Source organism: Cucurbita pepo, chromosome 20 (genome assembly GCF_057944985.1).
Source record: "Cucurbita pepo subsp. pepo isolate OVF chromosome 20, ASM5794498v1, whole genome shotgun sequence".
Classification (NCBI taxonomy): domain Eukaryota; kingdom Viridiplantae; phylum Streptophyta; class Magnoliopsida; order Cucurbitales; family Cucurbitaceae; genus Cucurbita; species Cucurbita pepo.
Window position 1 is genome coordinate 10,644,302 of NC_141817.1, and position 13,326 is coordinate 10,657,627.

Sequence of the window (13,326 nt, forward strand, 5' to 3'; positions counted from 1 at the left end):
AACCTCGTAGGGAATTTGTAGGCATTAGGAGCGAGGAACCTCGTAGGGAATTTGTAGGCATTAGGAGCGAGGAACCTCGTAGGGAATTTGCGAGCATGAGGAACCTCGTAGGGAATTTGCGAGCATGAGGAACCTCGTAGGGAATTTGCGAGCATGAGGAACCTCGTAGGGAATTTGCGAGCATGAGGAACCTCGTAGGGAATTTGCGAGCATGAGGAACCTCGTAGGGAATTTGCGAGCATGAGGAACCTCGTAGGGAATTTGCGAGCATGAGGTTCCTCGTAGGGAATTTGCGAGCATGAGGTTCCTCGTAGGGAATTTGCGAGCATGAGGTTCCTCGTAGGGAATTTGCGAGCATGAGGTTCCTCGTAGGGAATTTGCGAGCATGAGGTTCCTCGTAGGGAATTTGCGAGCATGAGGTTCCTACCTCGTAGGGAATTTGCGAGCATGAGGTTCCTACCTCGTAGGGAATTTGCGAGCATGAGGTTCCTACCTCGTAGGGAATTTGCGAGCATGAGGTTCCTACCTCGTAGGGAATTTGCGAGCATGAGGTTCCTACCTCGTAGGGAATTTGCGAGCATGAGGTTCCTACCTCGTAGGGAATTTGCGAGCATGAGGTTCCTACCTCGTAGGGAATTTGCCTAAAAATTAATATTATAATATAGTTTTTAATAATTAAAAAATGATCCCCAATAGTTTATATATTATAATTAGACCTCAAAATCAATTACTATTTTTTATATTATTTATATTAAATGATTTCCTTTTAACATTAAAAAAAAATGAAGATGTATATCATCGGTATACGGAGGAAAGAGCATGGGCTTAGATGAGCCAGGTGGGGGCCATTGGATAACCCAGGCCCAATAGTTTGGAAGCCTGCTAATCCCCAAGAAACGACATGTCGGAACTGGAAAAAGTGAGCAAGAAGAAGACAGATTGTGGAGTTTGGAGAAGCAGAAAGGCGTTGCCACCATAAATTCTCTCAACCTTCAATTATCTCCACCTCATGTTCCCGACCAGCGTCCATGGCCGGCACATGCACCTCCTTCTCTCGCCATCTCATCCAATCCACCGTCTCCGACCTCGCCAGAACAATTCGCACCGCCGCCCCCTTTCTTCATCTTCCTCGATTCTCCGCCAAGACCGCCCTTTCCTCCTCCAACGACCTCGCTCAAGGCCCCTCTTGCATCTTCGTCGGCCCCATCGACACCGCCAGTCAAGAAACCCTTGAAGCTCTCTATCTTCAGGTTCCGCTTTACTACGCCTTTCAATCTCTCTCTCTAATCTCCCTCTCTCGTCTCTGTCTTTCACTTGTGTTCTTGTCGTGGTGGTTTTTTTTAGGCTAGGGATGCGTACTATAATGGTCAACCGTTGATCCTTGATGATATGTTCGATCGAGTCGAGGTAAGCTCGCTAAGGGAAAACAAATTCTCCATAGATCTTGGTTGTTTTCTTACTCTATTCTTCATTGAATCAGTTAAAATTGAGGCTGTATGGTTCCAAATCTGTGGTCAAATATCCTCGTTGTAGTCTTCGACGGCAATCGACGTATGCGGATGCTGAGGTGATTCTCCTTCTCATTTCTTTCTTTCTTCTGCTAGGGCCACTGAAATCTGGTTTTTAGGGTTCATCTGTTTAATTTCGTAAAAAGAACTTAAGGCAGGAATGTAACTTTCAATTGCTTGAATTCATATTCAACCCTATAAGTGAAGTTTTTTATGGTTTTAATTCGATATAAATATGTTTTTGTTTGGGCATGAATGTTCGATGGATTGATTTGTGTGAGACCCCACATCGTTTGGGGAGGATAACAAAACACCTAAGGGTGTGAAAACCTCTCCCTAACAGCGTTTAAAACTTTGAGGGGAAGTTCGAAAGGGAAAGCCCAAAGAGGACAATATTTGCTAGCGGTGGGCTTGAGCCGTTACAAATGGTATCAGAGCCAGACACCGGGTGATGTGCCAGCGAAGGGCTGAGCCTCGAAGGGGAGTGGACATGAGGCGATGTGGACAATGTGTGCCAGCAAAGAGACTGAGCCCTGAAGGGGGTGGACATGAGGCGATGTGGGCTATGTGCTAGCAAAGAAGTTGAGCCCTGAAGAGGGGTGGATCTAGTGGGGCTCCCATATCGATTAGAGAAATGAATGAGTGCCAGCGAGGACGTTGGATCCCGAAGGGGGTGGATTGTGAGATCCCACATCGGTTGGGGAGGAGAAAGAAACACCTTTTATAAGGGTGTAGAAACCTCTCCCTAGTATGCGTTTTAAAAACCTTGAGGGAAAGTCCAAAGAGGACAATATCGGCTAGGAGGACAATCCTTTTACTCTGTTGTCTTCTCTTTTAGCTTGCTTCATTTGAATATTCAATGACATGAATGTAGGGCAGGAGGATCTATCGCAGGTTCTTGCATTAGCAGGCATATGGTTGGTGTTCCTCGCACTTGGCTGTTCAGCATGTCTTGTTCCCTTAATCTGCACGGCTGACTTAGTTTTCAAGGATCCACTCAGTTTAGGACTTTCCTATAACACCCAAGGATCTGCATTTGAATTTCTTTCAGCTATAAATGCCATCCTCTTCATCGGATTCGGGTCTCTGATTGGCTACCCAATTGCTTCAGCTTCTGGTATAACTGTTGCTCGTTGATTTTGCGATTCGATCGAAATCTTAGTAGAAGTTCAATTTTTCACTAATTGTTATGGGTTCTGCTTGCTTATATTTACTGTCTTTTGGCTATTGCTGCAGTGGGAGTACTTCAGGGCTTATGGAGAAATGATTTGGTGGCACTGAAAGGAGCTTGCCCAAATTGTGGAGAAGAAGTACGTTGTTTTGAGAATGGCTTGTGAATCATTCCTTTATGTTTTTCTCCCCCCCATTGCCATAATTCATGAACGAATACTAGCTTCGTTTCGAGAGAACATATTTTTACGTGGTTAAATCATTTTCTCTTTCAGGTGTTTGCATTTGTGAGATCGGATCGTCCGATTGTCTCTCCTCATAGATCAGACTGTCATGTATGCGAATGCTTGTTGGAATTCCGTGTCAAGTTCGAGGTAATTTACTTCGCTTTTGTTTCAAACCACGCTAAAGCTGGAAACGATCATCATGCAATTATCCGCTTATCCTTTTTCTGAACATTATCCCTTTCTCCTTGAGAGAGAGTGGAAAAGAGTTTCATATCTGAAATTTCTGGTCTTATACATGATTCATATGCCCCGTAGAATAGCTCTATATGCGTAGATGGCTTGTCCCGTCTTGAGCTCTATATGAGCTTGAGGTTTTCTTCGTAACTCTCGGAACTTCTTCGTAATGGCTCCGTTCCATGCTTCGTTTCACGGAGAACCTCAAAGGGTTCTATTTCATTATATTCCATCCATATCCCAATTCCATTCATTTAATATCCCTGTAGTGTCATTGAGATAAGAGATGTCGTTTCTAGTCTATCTGTTTCTATTTCTATAGATATGGAAAGTTAAAAAATGATCATAGATATAATAATCCCGAAATTTCAATAGGAAAGAAAAGGGAGGTTTGTGATGATTTTAAATTTTTTGAAGAGACAGATGCTTAATCGGGGGTGGGTATTGTGCAGAAATCGAGTTCGAGACTAGGTCGACGATGGGTTTATGGGCGTATCTACCTTGTAAGAGGTAAAAGCAGGCAACAAAGATTGCTGTAGGAGCAACTTGTCTATATGTAGTGCCATGATTCTTTTTCAGTCTTAATTTGCTTGCAATGAGGTCTTGTAGTTGTACCATTACAGACATAGCGCCTGCTAGGTGATTACACTTCAAGTTAGCTGCTGCCTGTAGTTTTGATAATCTAGCTAAGTTTATGAAAACCTTATCCCATGATGTCTATGGATCCAACAATTTAGCCAGTTTGAGCATCGGCAAGTGACCGTTCTGATGCTGCAATTGAGTATTCACTTTGGTCGATTTCCTGTCCTTCATGCCAACTGATCCGGGATCGAAATTTTGGGGGCAAATTCGAGATACCCAGTGGAGAGTATGCTCTGATAAGATGCCAAGGATTTTGAGAATTGTTGGAGTATTGTTGGAGTGTAACCATGTCAAGTCAAGCTCATGAAGGAGGTCGTAGGGCGTCTTGGGCAAGTACGTGAATATTAGGTGACCGAAGAGACCACGTTAGAAGCCCATGAGATGAACACCAAGCTAGACATGCTCAATCGAGCTTAAATGAAATTTATGCTCGAATTCAATAGGAAATGTCACTTTTCACTATAAAGTAGTGTTGTAATTTCGTTGTGAAATTTGTGTGTTCTTTTTTAAGCTTTATGCTTTCTTTGTATTATTGTGTTTACATGGTTTTAGAACATTTTGTCTGGTTTGATCGATTAGGTTTCGTAGAGTTTAAAATCTTAAAAATGACTCGATGACCAAAATAACCTGAACCACCTAACTCAAATTGGGGATTGGGTTGGGTTGGGTTGAGTGGAAATTTTAAAAAATAAAAAATTCAGTTTGGTTCGTGGGTTAAAACTTTTTGGGTCGAGTTAACCTGACTAACTCGAAAATAGGGTTTACAATTCAATCCTATCTTATTTTAAAATGTTTTATGAATATTAAAAATATTTAGCGTTTGTAACATATACTAGTGCTGTGCTGTGACTCGTGAGTGTTTAATATTTGAATTATTAATATGACATGTATCGTGGATAAAATAGTTTAAAAAAAAATGAACAATTCCACGGTCCTATACAACTCAACCCGAAATGTAAACCTTATTCAAGACGTCCAAAATTTCTCGAACTAGGGGTTGTTTTTATTATTGTTGTATGAGTTCACCTGGTTTCCTTTAATTTTTTTCACAATCATATCTCTCGGGTGAATTTCTCGAGAAAAATTGAGCTATGAGTCCGCTCCAAAAACAATTAATTCTATTTTTATTGAATTTCTTATTTTTTGATTTTCGCTGGTCGAACCTGCCCTTTCAAAATTTCATAAATCATTTAAATGGATCTTTATTCTACGAATTAAGTAGAAGAATAATATCTTTTATGGCATTGGCCCCATGACACCAGAGTTGAGGTGGAAAAAGCTGTAATTAAAAAGTAGTGCTATGAAGGTGGGCATTAGATGCTAAGTGATGGAATCCAAATGCCAAGCAATACTCTTCTCAATCATGCACATGTTTGCCTCAAACCATGTTTGGTGCACATGGCCACCCTACAATTTTGTATTCATTCTTTTCAACCCCTCATGCCCAAAGATCGAGTTCGGGTCATGGCTCTTATGATTCTGGTATCGTTTCTATTGAATTCGTAGAGTTTATTACAAGATAAACGGTGGAAAATTAACGTTGGATGAACGTGTTTAGATATGATGCATTTTTCTCTTTTTCTTTGTTTTACTTGAACTCCTATCGTTTGTCACGCACGTAGGAGAATTGATGTAATTTGTACATCAAAGGGTGTGGAAACCTCTCCTTAGTAGATGCGTTTTAAAATCGTGAGGCTGACAGCGATACGTAACAAATCAAAGCAGATAATATCTGTTAGTAGTGGATTGTGAGATCCCACATTAGTTGGAGTGGGGAACGAAATATTCCTTATAATGGTGTGGAAACCTATCCCCAGTAGACGCGTTTTAAAATTGTAAGGTTGACGACGATACGTAACAGGCCAAAACGGATAATATCTACTAGCGGAGGGCTTGAGTTGTTACAAATGGTATCAGAGTAAGACACTGAGCGGTGTGCCAGTGAGAACGTTGAGCCCTAAGGGGGTGGATTGTGAGATCCCACATCGGCTGGAGAAGGGAACAAATTCTTCCTTATAAGGGTGTGGAAACCCCTCCCTAGTAGGCGTGTTTTAAACAATTGTGAGGCTTGCGGCCATACGTAACGAATCAAAGCGGACAATATCTACTAATGGTGGGCTTGGGCTATTACAAATGGTATCAAAGCCAGACACCGGGCGTTATGCCAGCGACGATGACGCTGATCCCTAAAGAGGTGGACACATTTTAAAATCATAAGGATGCTAACGACGATACGTAACAAGGCAAGTAAATCACTCTCGGTAGAATATTGTCTCGATTTATTTATGTATATATTGTTAGCGGTGTTTTGAGGGTGGGGGCAAAAGTGTAATAAAATGGACTTTGCTGAAAGCCGCGTGGACGGCATTGGAGGGCCAGCGGAGGCAACCAGTTGAAAGAGAAGACAAAGAGAGCAGCAGTCATCATTTTCTGGTAATTTTCCCTAATATTGACTCCAATTCTAGACGCCAATTCGTTTAATTAGCATTCGCAAACGCCATTAAACCGCCATTCCATTTCCAAATTTCCCCCTTTTTCTCGATCGGAGATCTCTCTCTTCCGCCCTTCTCCGATCCCAATTTTCCTCTCTAAACCCATTTCTTCTTCACGATCATTAAACCCTAATTCCCTTTTTCAATCTCTTCTTCTGGGATTTGATTGTTTTGCAGGCGATTCTGATTTGCAGAAGTAGTGTGTTTATTCTAAGTGGGAACAACAATGGGTACCCATGAGAAGAACGACAGTAAGGGCGGCTTCTTTGCTGCCATGACTTCTGGAATCTCCAAGCTTAGCAATGCCATGCACCGATCTGTCAATGGGTACTTTGATTTTCGTACTTCTGACATTGGTATCCACTTTTTTGGGGGGGTTTTTCAAGCTGTTCTTGGTTCAATTGCTGTTTTTGTTTGAATTATTTGCTCTAATGTTTTCTTGTCGGGCTGATTTGTACACAACCTTAGATTTCTACAAAACCTGTTTCATTTTCCTTTTTGTAGAAATGTTTCATCGGCGTTGTTTTGAACTAGTTCTTGCTTATTGAAGTTCTAGAACATGTATGAGCTTGATCTCCTACGGATCCCTAGTTGAGATTTTGAAAGATCAGTAAACTTTCTTTTCTGCTGAATATCTGTATACTGTGAGTTTTAGTTTCTTGATAAGAAAATAGGATGTAGATAAGCAGGTCACTTCAATTCATGACAGTGTTCTTGAGCTCATAACTAGGAGAAATGTTTTCCAGAGCCATTGAAACCAGATGGCTTGTCTCATTTTCCAATATTATCGTTTCAAGCCTGAATCGTGTCGTGGTTACTGCACTTCTTGTGTTTTGTCTGGTGTCTTAGAATCTCTGGAAGCGTTTTTTGTTGCATAAGATAGCCTCATATATGTGGATTCAAATGCTTAGGGGTTAGAGTTTACATGTGACGTAAAACGGTTCGTTTTCCTGGAGAATTTTCGTTGGAGTACTCATCAAAGCTTTGTTTTCTCCCGTTTTGTTAGCTGAACTCGAAGTTATGAAACCGTTATTATTAATACAAAGGTTGTATCAATGTTACGAGTTTAGCTCATGATTACTGTGCGTCTCTTTGCCCTTAGGTTTCTTGGTTATGAAGGGGTAGAAGTTATAAATCCTGAAGGAGGTAAAGAAGATGCAGAAGAGGAAGCTCACAAAGGAAGATGGAAACAAGAGGTTTTTCTCATTTATGCTCTTACCTCTTTATCTTTGCTTGCTTTGTATCTAGTTTTCCTCTTTTCATTTTACATTTTCATTTTACAAATTAATTAATTGTGAGATCCCACATCGGTTGGAGAGGGGAACGAAGCATTTCTTATAAGGGTACGAAAGTCTCTCCCTAGTACATAAAACCTTGAGGAGAAGCCCGGAAGGGAAAGTCCAAAGAGGACAATATTTGCTAGCGGTAAGCTTAGACCATTACAAATGGTATCTGAGCCAATCACCGGACGGTGCGAGGCACTATTCAGAGTAGGGTTAGACCCTCTCCATAGTAGACGCGTCTTAAAACCTTGAGGGGAAGCCCAAAAGGGAAAGCTTAAAGAAGACAATATCTCCTAGCGGTGGACTTGAACTGTTACAAATGGTATCAGAGCCCGACACCAGGCGATGTGCCAGCGAGGACACTGACTCCCAAGGGGGGTGGATTGTGAGATCCCACATTGGTTGGAGAGGAGAATGAAACATTCCTTATAAGGGTGTGGAAGCCTCTCCCTAGTAGACGCGTTTTAAAAACCTTGAGAGGAAGTCTAGAAGGAAAAGCTCAAAGAGGACAATATCGGTTAGCGGTGGACTTAAGTCATTACATTAGTGCTTAGTGGGGAGGTCAACGATGTAAGACGATTCAGTCAAGAGGAGAAAATAAGGACATAATACGATTCGGTCAAGGGCTGATCTTTCTCCGTGAAGTTAGGCTCGGGTTCCTGCAAATCCAGTACACAAAACAGAAATGTTTCTTATTTACTCTACCGCGAGTATGGAAGTCTCTTTCTTCACTTTTGGAAGCGAGGAGTTTTGCCTTCTATTCTTCTTCCTCTTGTATGTTTTCCATAAAATTATTAAAAAGCTTTTTCGGGTAACAGGATCGTGAAAGTTACTGGAAGATGATGCACAAGTATATTGGTTCGGATGTCACATCAATGGTCACTCTTCCTGTAATCATTTTTGAACCTATGACAATGCTTCAGAAAATGGCTGAGGTTCGTTTCTCTTTTGGTATTATTTTTATTTACTCGTTCGAACTTTTTCCTTTGTATCATGACGCTAATAGTTGAATATTTACTACAGTTAATGGAATACTCCCACTTGTTGGACCTGGCGGATGAATGTGAGGATCCTTATATGCGGTTAGTGTATGCGTGTAAGTACGAAAATCTTAGTCTTGCTTAAAGGCCGATCGAGGCGTTTTTTCTTGTTGACGATGAAGTTGTTTCTTTCACTTGTTACAGCATCATGGGCTATATCAGTGTATTATGCTTTTCAAAGGACTTGGAAGCCTTTTAATCCTATCCTTGGAGAGACTTATGAATTTACTAATCATAATGGGGTCTCATTTCTTTCAGAGCAGGTGAATTTCAAAGATCTTTTTTCTCTTCTTCATGTTCTAATTTGATCCCTTTTTTATGTATAATATTATGCCAAACAATGTTTTCAGGTGAGCCATCATCCCCCAATGAGTGCCGGGCATGCCGAAAACGAGCACTTTATTTATGATGTAACTTCAAAGTTGAAAACTAAGTTTTTAGGGAACTCGTTGGATGTCTATCCCGTGGGAAGGTAAAGTTCTACTTTCCACTCTTTCTATCCCCTTCAGCTCATTGCTTATCGATCTCGCTCCGAAACGTCAAGGGAGCAAGTTATAACTTATAAACTAACATACCCTTAAGATCATAGGTTCGAACTTTGATTCACTTGCTTCAAATGCATATTGTATTCGTTTCGTGATGCAAATTGTTATAGAATTAAATGGTTATGCATACAATCTGTTGAGATGCACACACCCGAAAGTTCGATATTAGCTGCTTTCATCGGCAATCACTGTCAAGTCGATATTTACTTGGAAATTTTGACGTTTCTTTTCACTTTGTCCGATTCATAGCTTTTGCAGTCCAATTGCCATCAGTAATAGCTTTGTCTATTCTAGATTAAGCGATAATGATGATATCGTTTTGGCCTTTGCAGAACACGGGTGACTTTAAAACGAGATGGTGTGGTATTAGAGTTGGTGCCACCGCTCACTAAAGTTAACAACTTGATATTTGGAAGGACATGGGTTGATTCACCGGGAGAGATGATAATGACCAATTTAACAACGGGTGATAAAGTTGTGCTATATTTTCAACCATGCGGTTGGTTTGGGTATGAATCTTTTCATATGAATTCTTTACTAATGGTGATCCTTATAGCTACATAGCGTTATAATTGAAGAAATAGCATTAATTTGTGTTTGATTCTGTGAGATCTGGCTGCTGTTACTGTGTTCTTAGTTTATGGTTTACCTTATCCATTTTTTATCCATTTGGTAACAGACCAAGCTTAGTGCTAGCAGATATTGTCCTCTTTGGATTTTTCTTTTCGGGCTTCCCCTCAAGGTTTTTAAAACGTGTCTGCTAGGGAGATGTTTTCACACCCTTATAAAGAATGTTTCGGTCCCCTCTCTAACTGATGTGAGATCTCACAATCCACCCCCTGAATATTGTCCTCTTTGGAATTTTCCTTTCAGGCTTCCCTTCAAGGTTTTTAAAACTCGTCTGCTAGGGAGAGGTTTTCACACCCTTACAAAGAAATGTTTCGGTCCCCTCTCCAACTGATGTGAGGTCTCACAATCCACCCTCCCTTGATATTGTCCTCTTTGGGCTTCCCCTCAAGGTTTTTAGAACGCGTCTGCTAGGGAGAGGTTTTCACACCCTTCTAAAGAATGTTTCGGTCCCCTCTCTAACAGACGTGGGATCTCACAATCCACCTCACTTCGAGGCCCAGCGTCCTCGCTGACACTCATTCCTCTCTCCAATCGATGTGGGATCTCACAACCCACCGCTAGGGAGAGGTTTCTACATCCTGATAAAGAATGCTTCAATCCCCTCTCTAACCGACGTGGGATCTCACAATCCACCCTCCTTCGGGGCCCAGCGTCCTCGCTGGCACCCGTTCCTCTCTCCAATCGATGTGGGATCCCGTAATCTACTGCTAGAGAGAGGTTTCCACCCCTATAAAGAATGCTTCAGTCCTCTCTATAACTCTTTATAACTGGTATGGGATCTCACACATCTACCTCTCTCTTCCTTCAAATCTCTTCTCTCATATAGATAACTACTAAAGTTTTGTATAAAGCAATTCTAGAATGGTAGACAAGAAACATTGTTTACGTTTTGTTGTCCAAATTTATGTACTTTGAGAGGCTCGAAAATATGATTTCATTTAAAATTATTTCAACTTAGTGAGATCTCGATCGTATAGGTAGAAACTAACTGATGTCACTTTCCATCTTACCGTTAACTGTTATTTTTTCTCGCAGTGCTGGTCGTTATGAAGTGGACGGTTATGTTTATAATACGGCGGAGGAACCTAAAATCTTGATGACAGGGAAATGGAATGAATCCATGAGTTACCAACCTTGTGATATGGAAGGGGAGCCTCTTCCAAACACTGAACTGAAAGAGGTAATATTTGTTGTCGAATATAGGAGTATTGATCCTTGTGGGTTGTTTCTGTTATCTAAGCCTATCTTTTGCGTCGTACCGTACCGTTTTTGGTCTTTGTTCTGTAGGTTTGGCATGTGGCTAAAACACCCGAAAACGACAAATTTCAGTATACACATTTTGCACATAAGATCAATAGTTTCGATACCGCCCCTAAGAAGTTGTTGGCATCGGACTCCCGGTTGCGCCCTGATAGATATGCTTTAGAAAAGGGTGATCTATCGAAAGCAGGGTCGGAAAAGAGCAGGTTCGCGTTCCTCAAATCTTACCAATCCTTTCTTAAAGCTGCAATCAATACAGATTCATATGTTTTTCTTGTATGGTCAGTTTGGAAGAGAGGCAAAGAGCTGAAAAGCGAACTCGAGAGGCGAAAGGACAGAGTTTCGTGCCGAGATGGTTTGATCTAACCGAAGAGGTTACATCAACTCCATGGGGCGACTTGGAAATTTACCAATACAACGGTTTATACGCCAAACATCGAGCTGACATCGATAGTTCTGGTTCAAGCAGCAACGATGAGGTCGACGTTAAATCGATCGAATTCAACCCGTGGCAATACGGAAACTTGTGAACACAGTAAGGGCTGTCCTCTATGTGTTATTCACTTGGATTCTTCAGTTTAGTTGGTAAGATTTTTCAGGCATTTGATATCATAGTTGTCTGTTGATTGTTTATATACATAGAGCTCTTACATTTTGTAACTTTGTTATCAATCTTTGCAATCCTACAACTTTCTACCAATGTTTTGTTGTTGGTGTTATAACTCATAATTTATGCGGTTTGGCTTTAGAATGATTGATTACAAGTGATACAACTTTGTATCTTTCTTACGATCCATCACGATTCTTATTAGAGCGATCAAACGATCGAGAATTTTTTTAATAATTTCCTCTTAAGTATTCTCGGAGGAAGTACTTTGATAAAGTCATGAAATGTAACAGGACAAGCCTACTCTTAGTAGATATTGTCCACTTTGGTCTGTTCTGTATTGTCTTGTCGTCAGCTACATGATTTTAAAATGCGTCTATTAGGGAGAGGTTTCTACACCCTTATAAGGAATGCTTCGTCCTCCTCTCTATCTGATGTGAGATCTCACAATTCACCCCTTTGAGGCTCAGTGTGCTCGTTGGCACACTGCTCGGTGTCTAGCTCTAAAACTATTTGTAATAGCTCAAGCTCACTTCTAGTAGAAATTGTTCACCTTGGCCAGTTATATATCATTGTTAGTATCATGGTTTTAAAACGCGTGAGAGATTTCTACACACTTATAAGGAATGTTTTGTTTTCCAACCGATATGGGATCTCAGGTAGTACTTAGCATTGTCGAGAAAGTGCCCTATGACCTCTAATATTTGAATTTATTTGTCGAGAAAGTGCCCTATGACCTCTAATATTTGAATTTAAATTATGGTCATTATTAAATTAGGACATCAAATATCGAACAAGTATTACAACACGTTTTTTAACTTGATATAATTATTTTTAAAATAATTTTTTAATTTATAGATGAAAATAAAACTAATTTAAAATCATAGCAATATTAAACCTTATTATAAAAATTTAATCTAAAATCTTTATTATTATGTTAATTAATTAACATGGTAGGTTATATCTTACAAATAATTTCAATAATGAGTTACAAAATTAATTATATAATTTACTTTTATCTTTACAATATTAAAATAAGCTTATTTGTCAAAACTACAAATTTTATGTTATAATTTTTAAAAAAATTAAATGAATTACATTAAAATTAATATTATTAGATTTTAATCAAAATTCTAAATATACATTTAAGTTTTATAATCTAAACAAATATACGTTAAATATATTTTTTAATTATAAAAAAAGTGTTCTAAGAATTTAAAATTCAAAATAATATAAACTTTAAATTTTAATACTTTTATATGGAAGTATAATCCATTTTTATTTATTTATAAAATTTTGATAGCCAAATATAGTTGATTGAGTTTAGGTAAGTCGGACCCGCCCATAGTTTTAAAATGAAGCGGGGCCTACCCGACAAAAAAACAAGTTATGTTTATGATATTGACATATTAATCTTATAAATATCTCGAAAAAAAATTAATCATATTACTTCATTTAATAATTAAATCTCTAATTCATTAAAGTAAGCTAAAAAAAAATATATATTTTAAAATTTCCCAAAATAGCCTTGTTTATTATTTATTATTTTTAATTCACATATATTCTAGCTAGCGTCAAAGTTACTTCCATTCTATCTATGGATTGATGGGAATGGAATCTAATATTTATCACTTCCAAAATAAATAAATAAATAAATAAATGGAGACTCAAATATTCATCTTTACAAA

General features: G+C 39.3%; 2 protein-coding genes across 3 annotated transcripts; both read left to right on the top strand.

The window, feature by feature from the left end:
* The first annotated feature begins 803 nt into the window (after nucleotides 1-803).
* LOC111782835 (PGR5-like A protein) lies at nucleotides 804-4,313 on the top strand. Of its 2 annotated transcripts, XM_023663653.2 has the most exons (8): nucleotides 804-1,250; nucleotides 1,345-1,407; nucleotides 1,481-1,567; nucleotides 2,388-2,625; nucleotides 2,745-2,818; nucleotides 2,954-3,052; nucleotides 3,592-3,649; nucleotides 3,763-4,313. In XM_023663653.2, exons 1-8 carry the CDS (start codon nucleotides 1,029-1,031, stop codon nucleotides 3,780-3,782), a joined length of 861 nt encoding a protein of 286 aa, XP_023519421.2. In that variant the 5' UTR covers nucleotides 804-1,028; the 3' UTR covers nucleotides 3,783-4,313. The 2 variants fall into 2 exon arrangements, with proteins under 2 accessions (XP_023519421.2, XP_023519420.2); XM_023663652.2 differs by having other exon boundaries at nucleotides 810-1,250; nucleotides 3,592-4,313.
* A 1,907-nt stretch (nucleotides 4,314-6,220) lies between these two features.
* Nucleotides 6,221-11,820, top strand: ORP3C (OSBP(oxysterol binding protein)-related protein 3C). The gene is made up of 10 exons (XM_023663650.2): nucleotides 6,221-6,600; nucleotides 7,376-7,469; nucleotides 8,375-8,491; nucleotides 8,580-8,652; nucleotides 8,741-8,859; nucleotides 8,947-9,068; nucleotides 9,474-9,650; nucleotides 10,807-10,951; nucleotides 11,059-11,237; nucleotides 11,318-11,820. The coding sequence occupies exons 1-10, from the start codon at nucleotides 6,500-6,502 to the stop codon at nucleotides 11,559-11,561; spliced, it is 1,371 nt and encodes a 456-aa protein (XP_023519418.1). The 5' UTR covers nucleotides 6,221-6,499; the 3' UTR covers nucleotides 11,562-11,820.
* The last annotated feature ends 1,506 nt before the right edge of the window (nucleotides 11,821-13,326 follow it).

What these genes read in the sequence shown, in the direction of transcription:
- LOC111782835 (XM_023663652.2), top strand. Translation starts at nt 1,029, where the DNA reads ATGGCCGGCACATGCACCTCCTTCTCTCGCCATCTCATCCAATCCACC. An exon ending in TTGAAGCTCTCTATCTTCAG is followed by an intron (nt 1,251 to 1,344) that starts GTTCCGCTTTAC and finishes GGTTTTTTTTAG; the next exon opens with GCTAGGGATGCGTACTATAA. An exon ending in CCCAATTGCTTCAGCTTCTG is followed by an intron (nt 2,626 to 2,744) that starts GTATAACTGTTG and finishes CTATTGCTGCAG; the next exon opens with TGGGAGTACTTCAGGGCTTA.
- ORP3C (XM_023663650.2), top strand. Translation starts at nt 6,500, where the DNA reads ATGGGTACCCATGAGAAGAACGACAGTAAGGGCGGCTTCTTTGCTGCC. An exon ending in TGCTTCAGAAAATGGCTGAG is followed by an intron (nt 8,492 to 8,579) that starts GTTCGTTTCTCT and finishes TATTTACTACAG; the next exon opens with TTAATGGAATACTCCCACTT. An exon ending in CAACCATGCGGTTGGTTTGG is followed by an intron (nt 9,651 to 10,806) that starts GTATGAATCTTT and finishes TTTTTCTCGCAG; the next exon opens with TGCTGGTCGTTATGAAGTGG.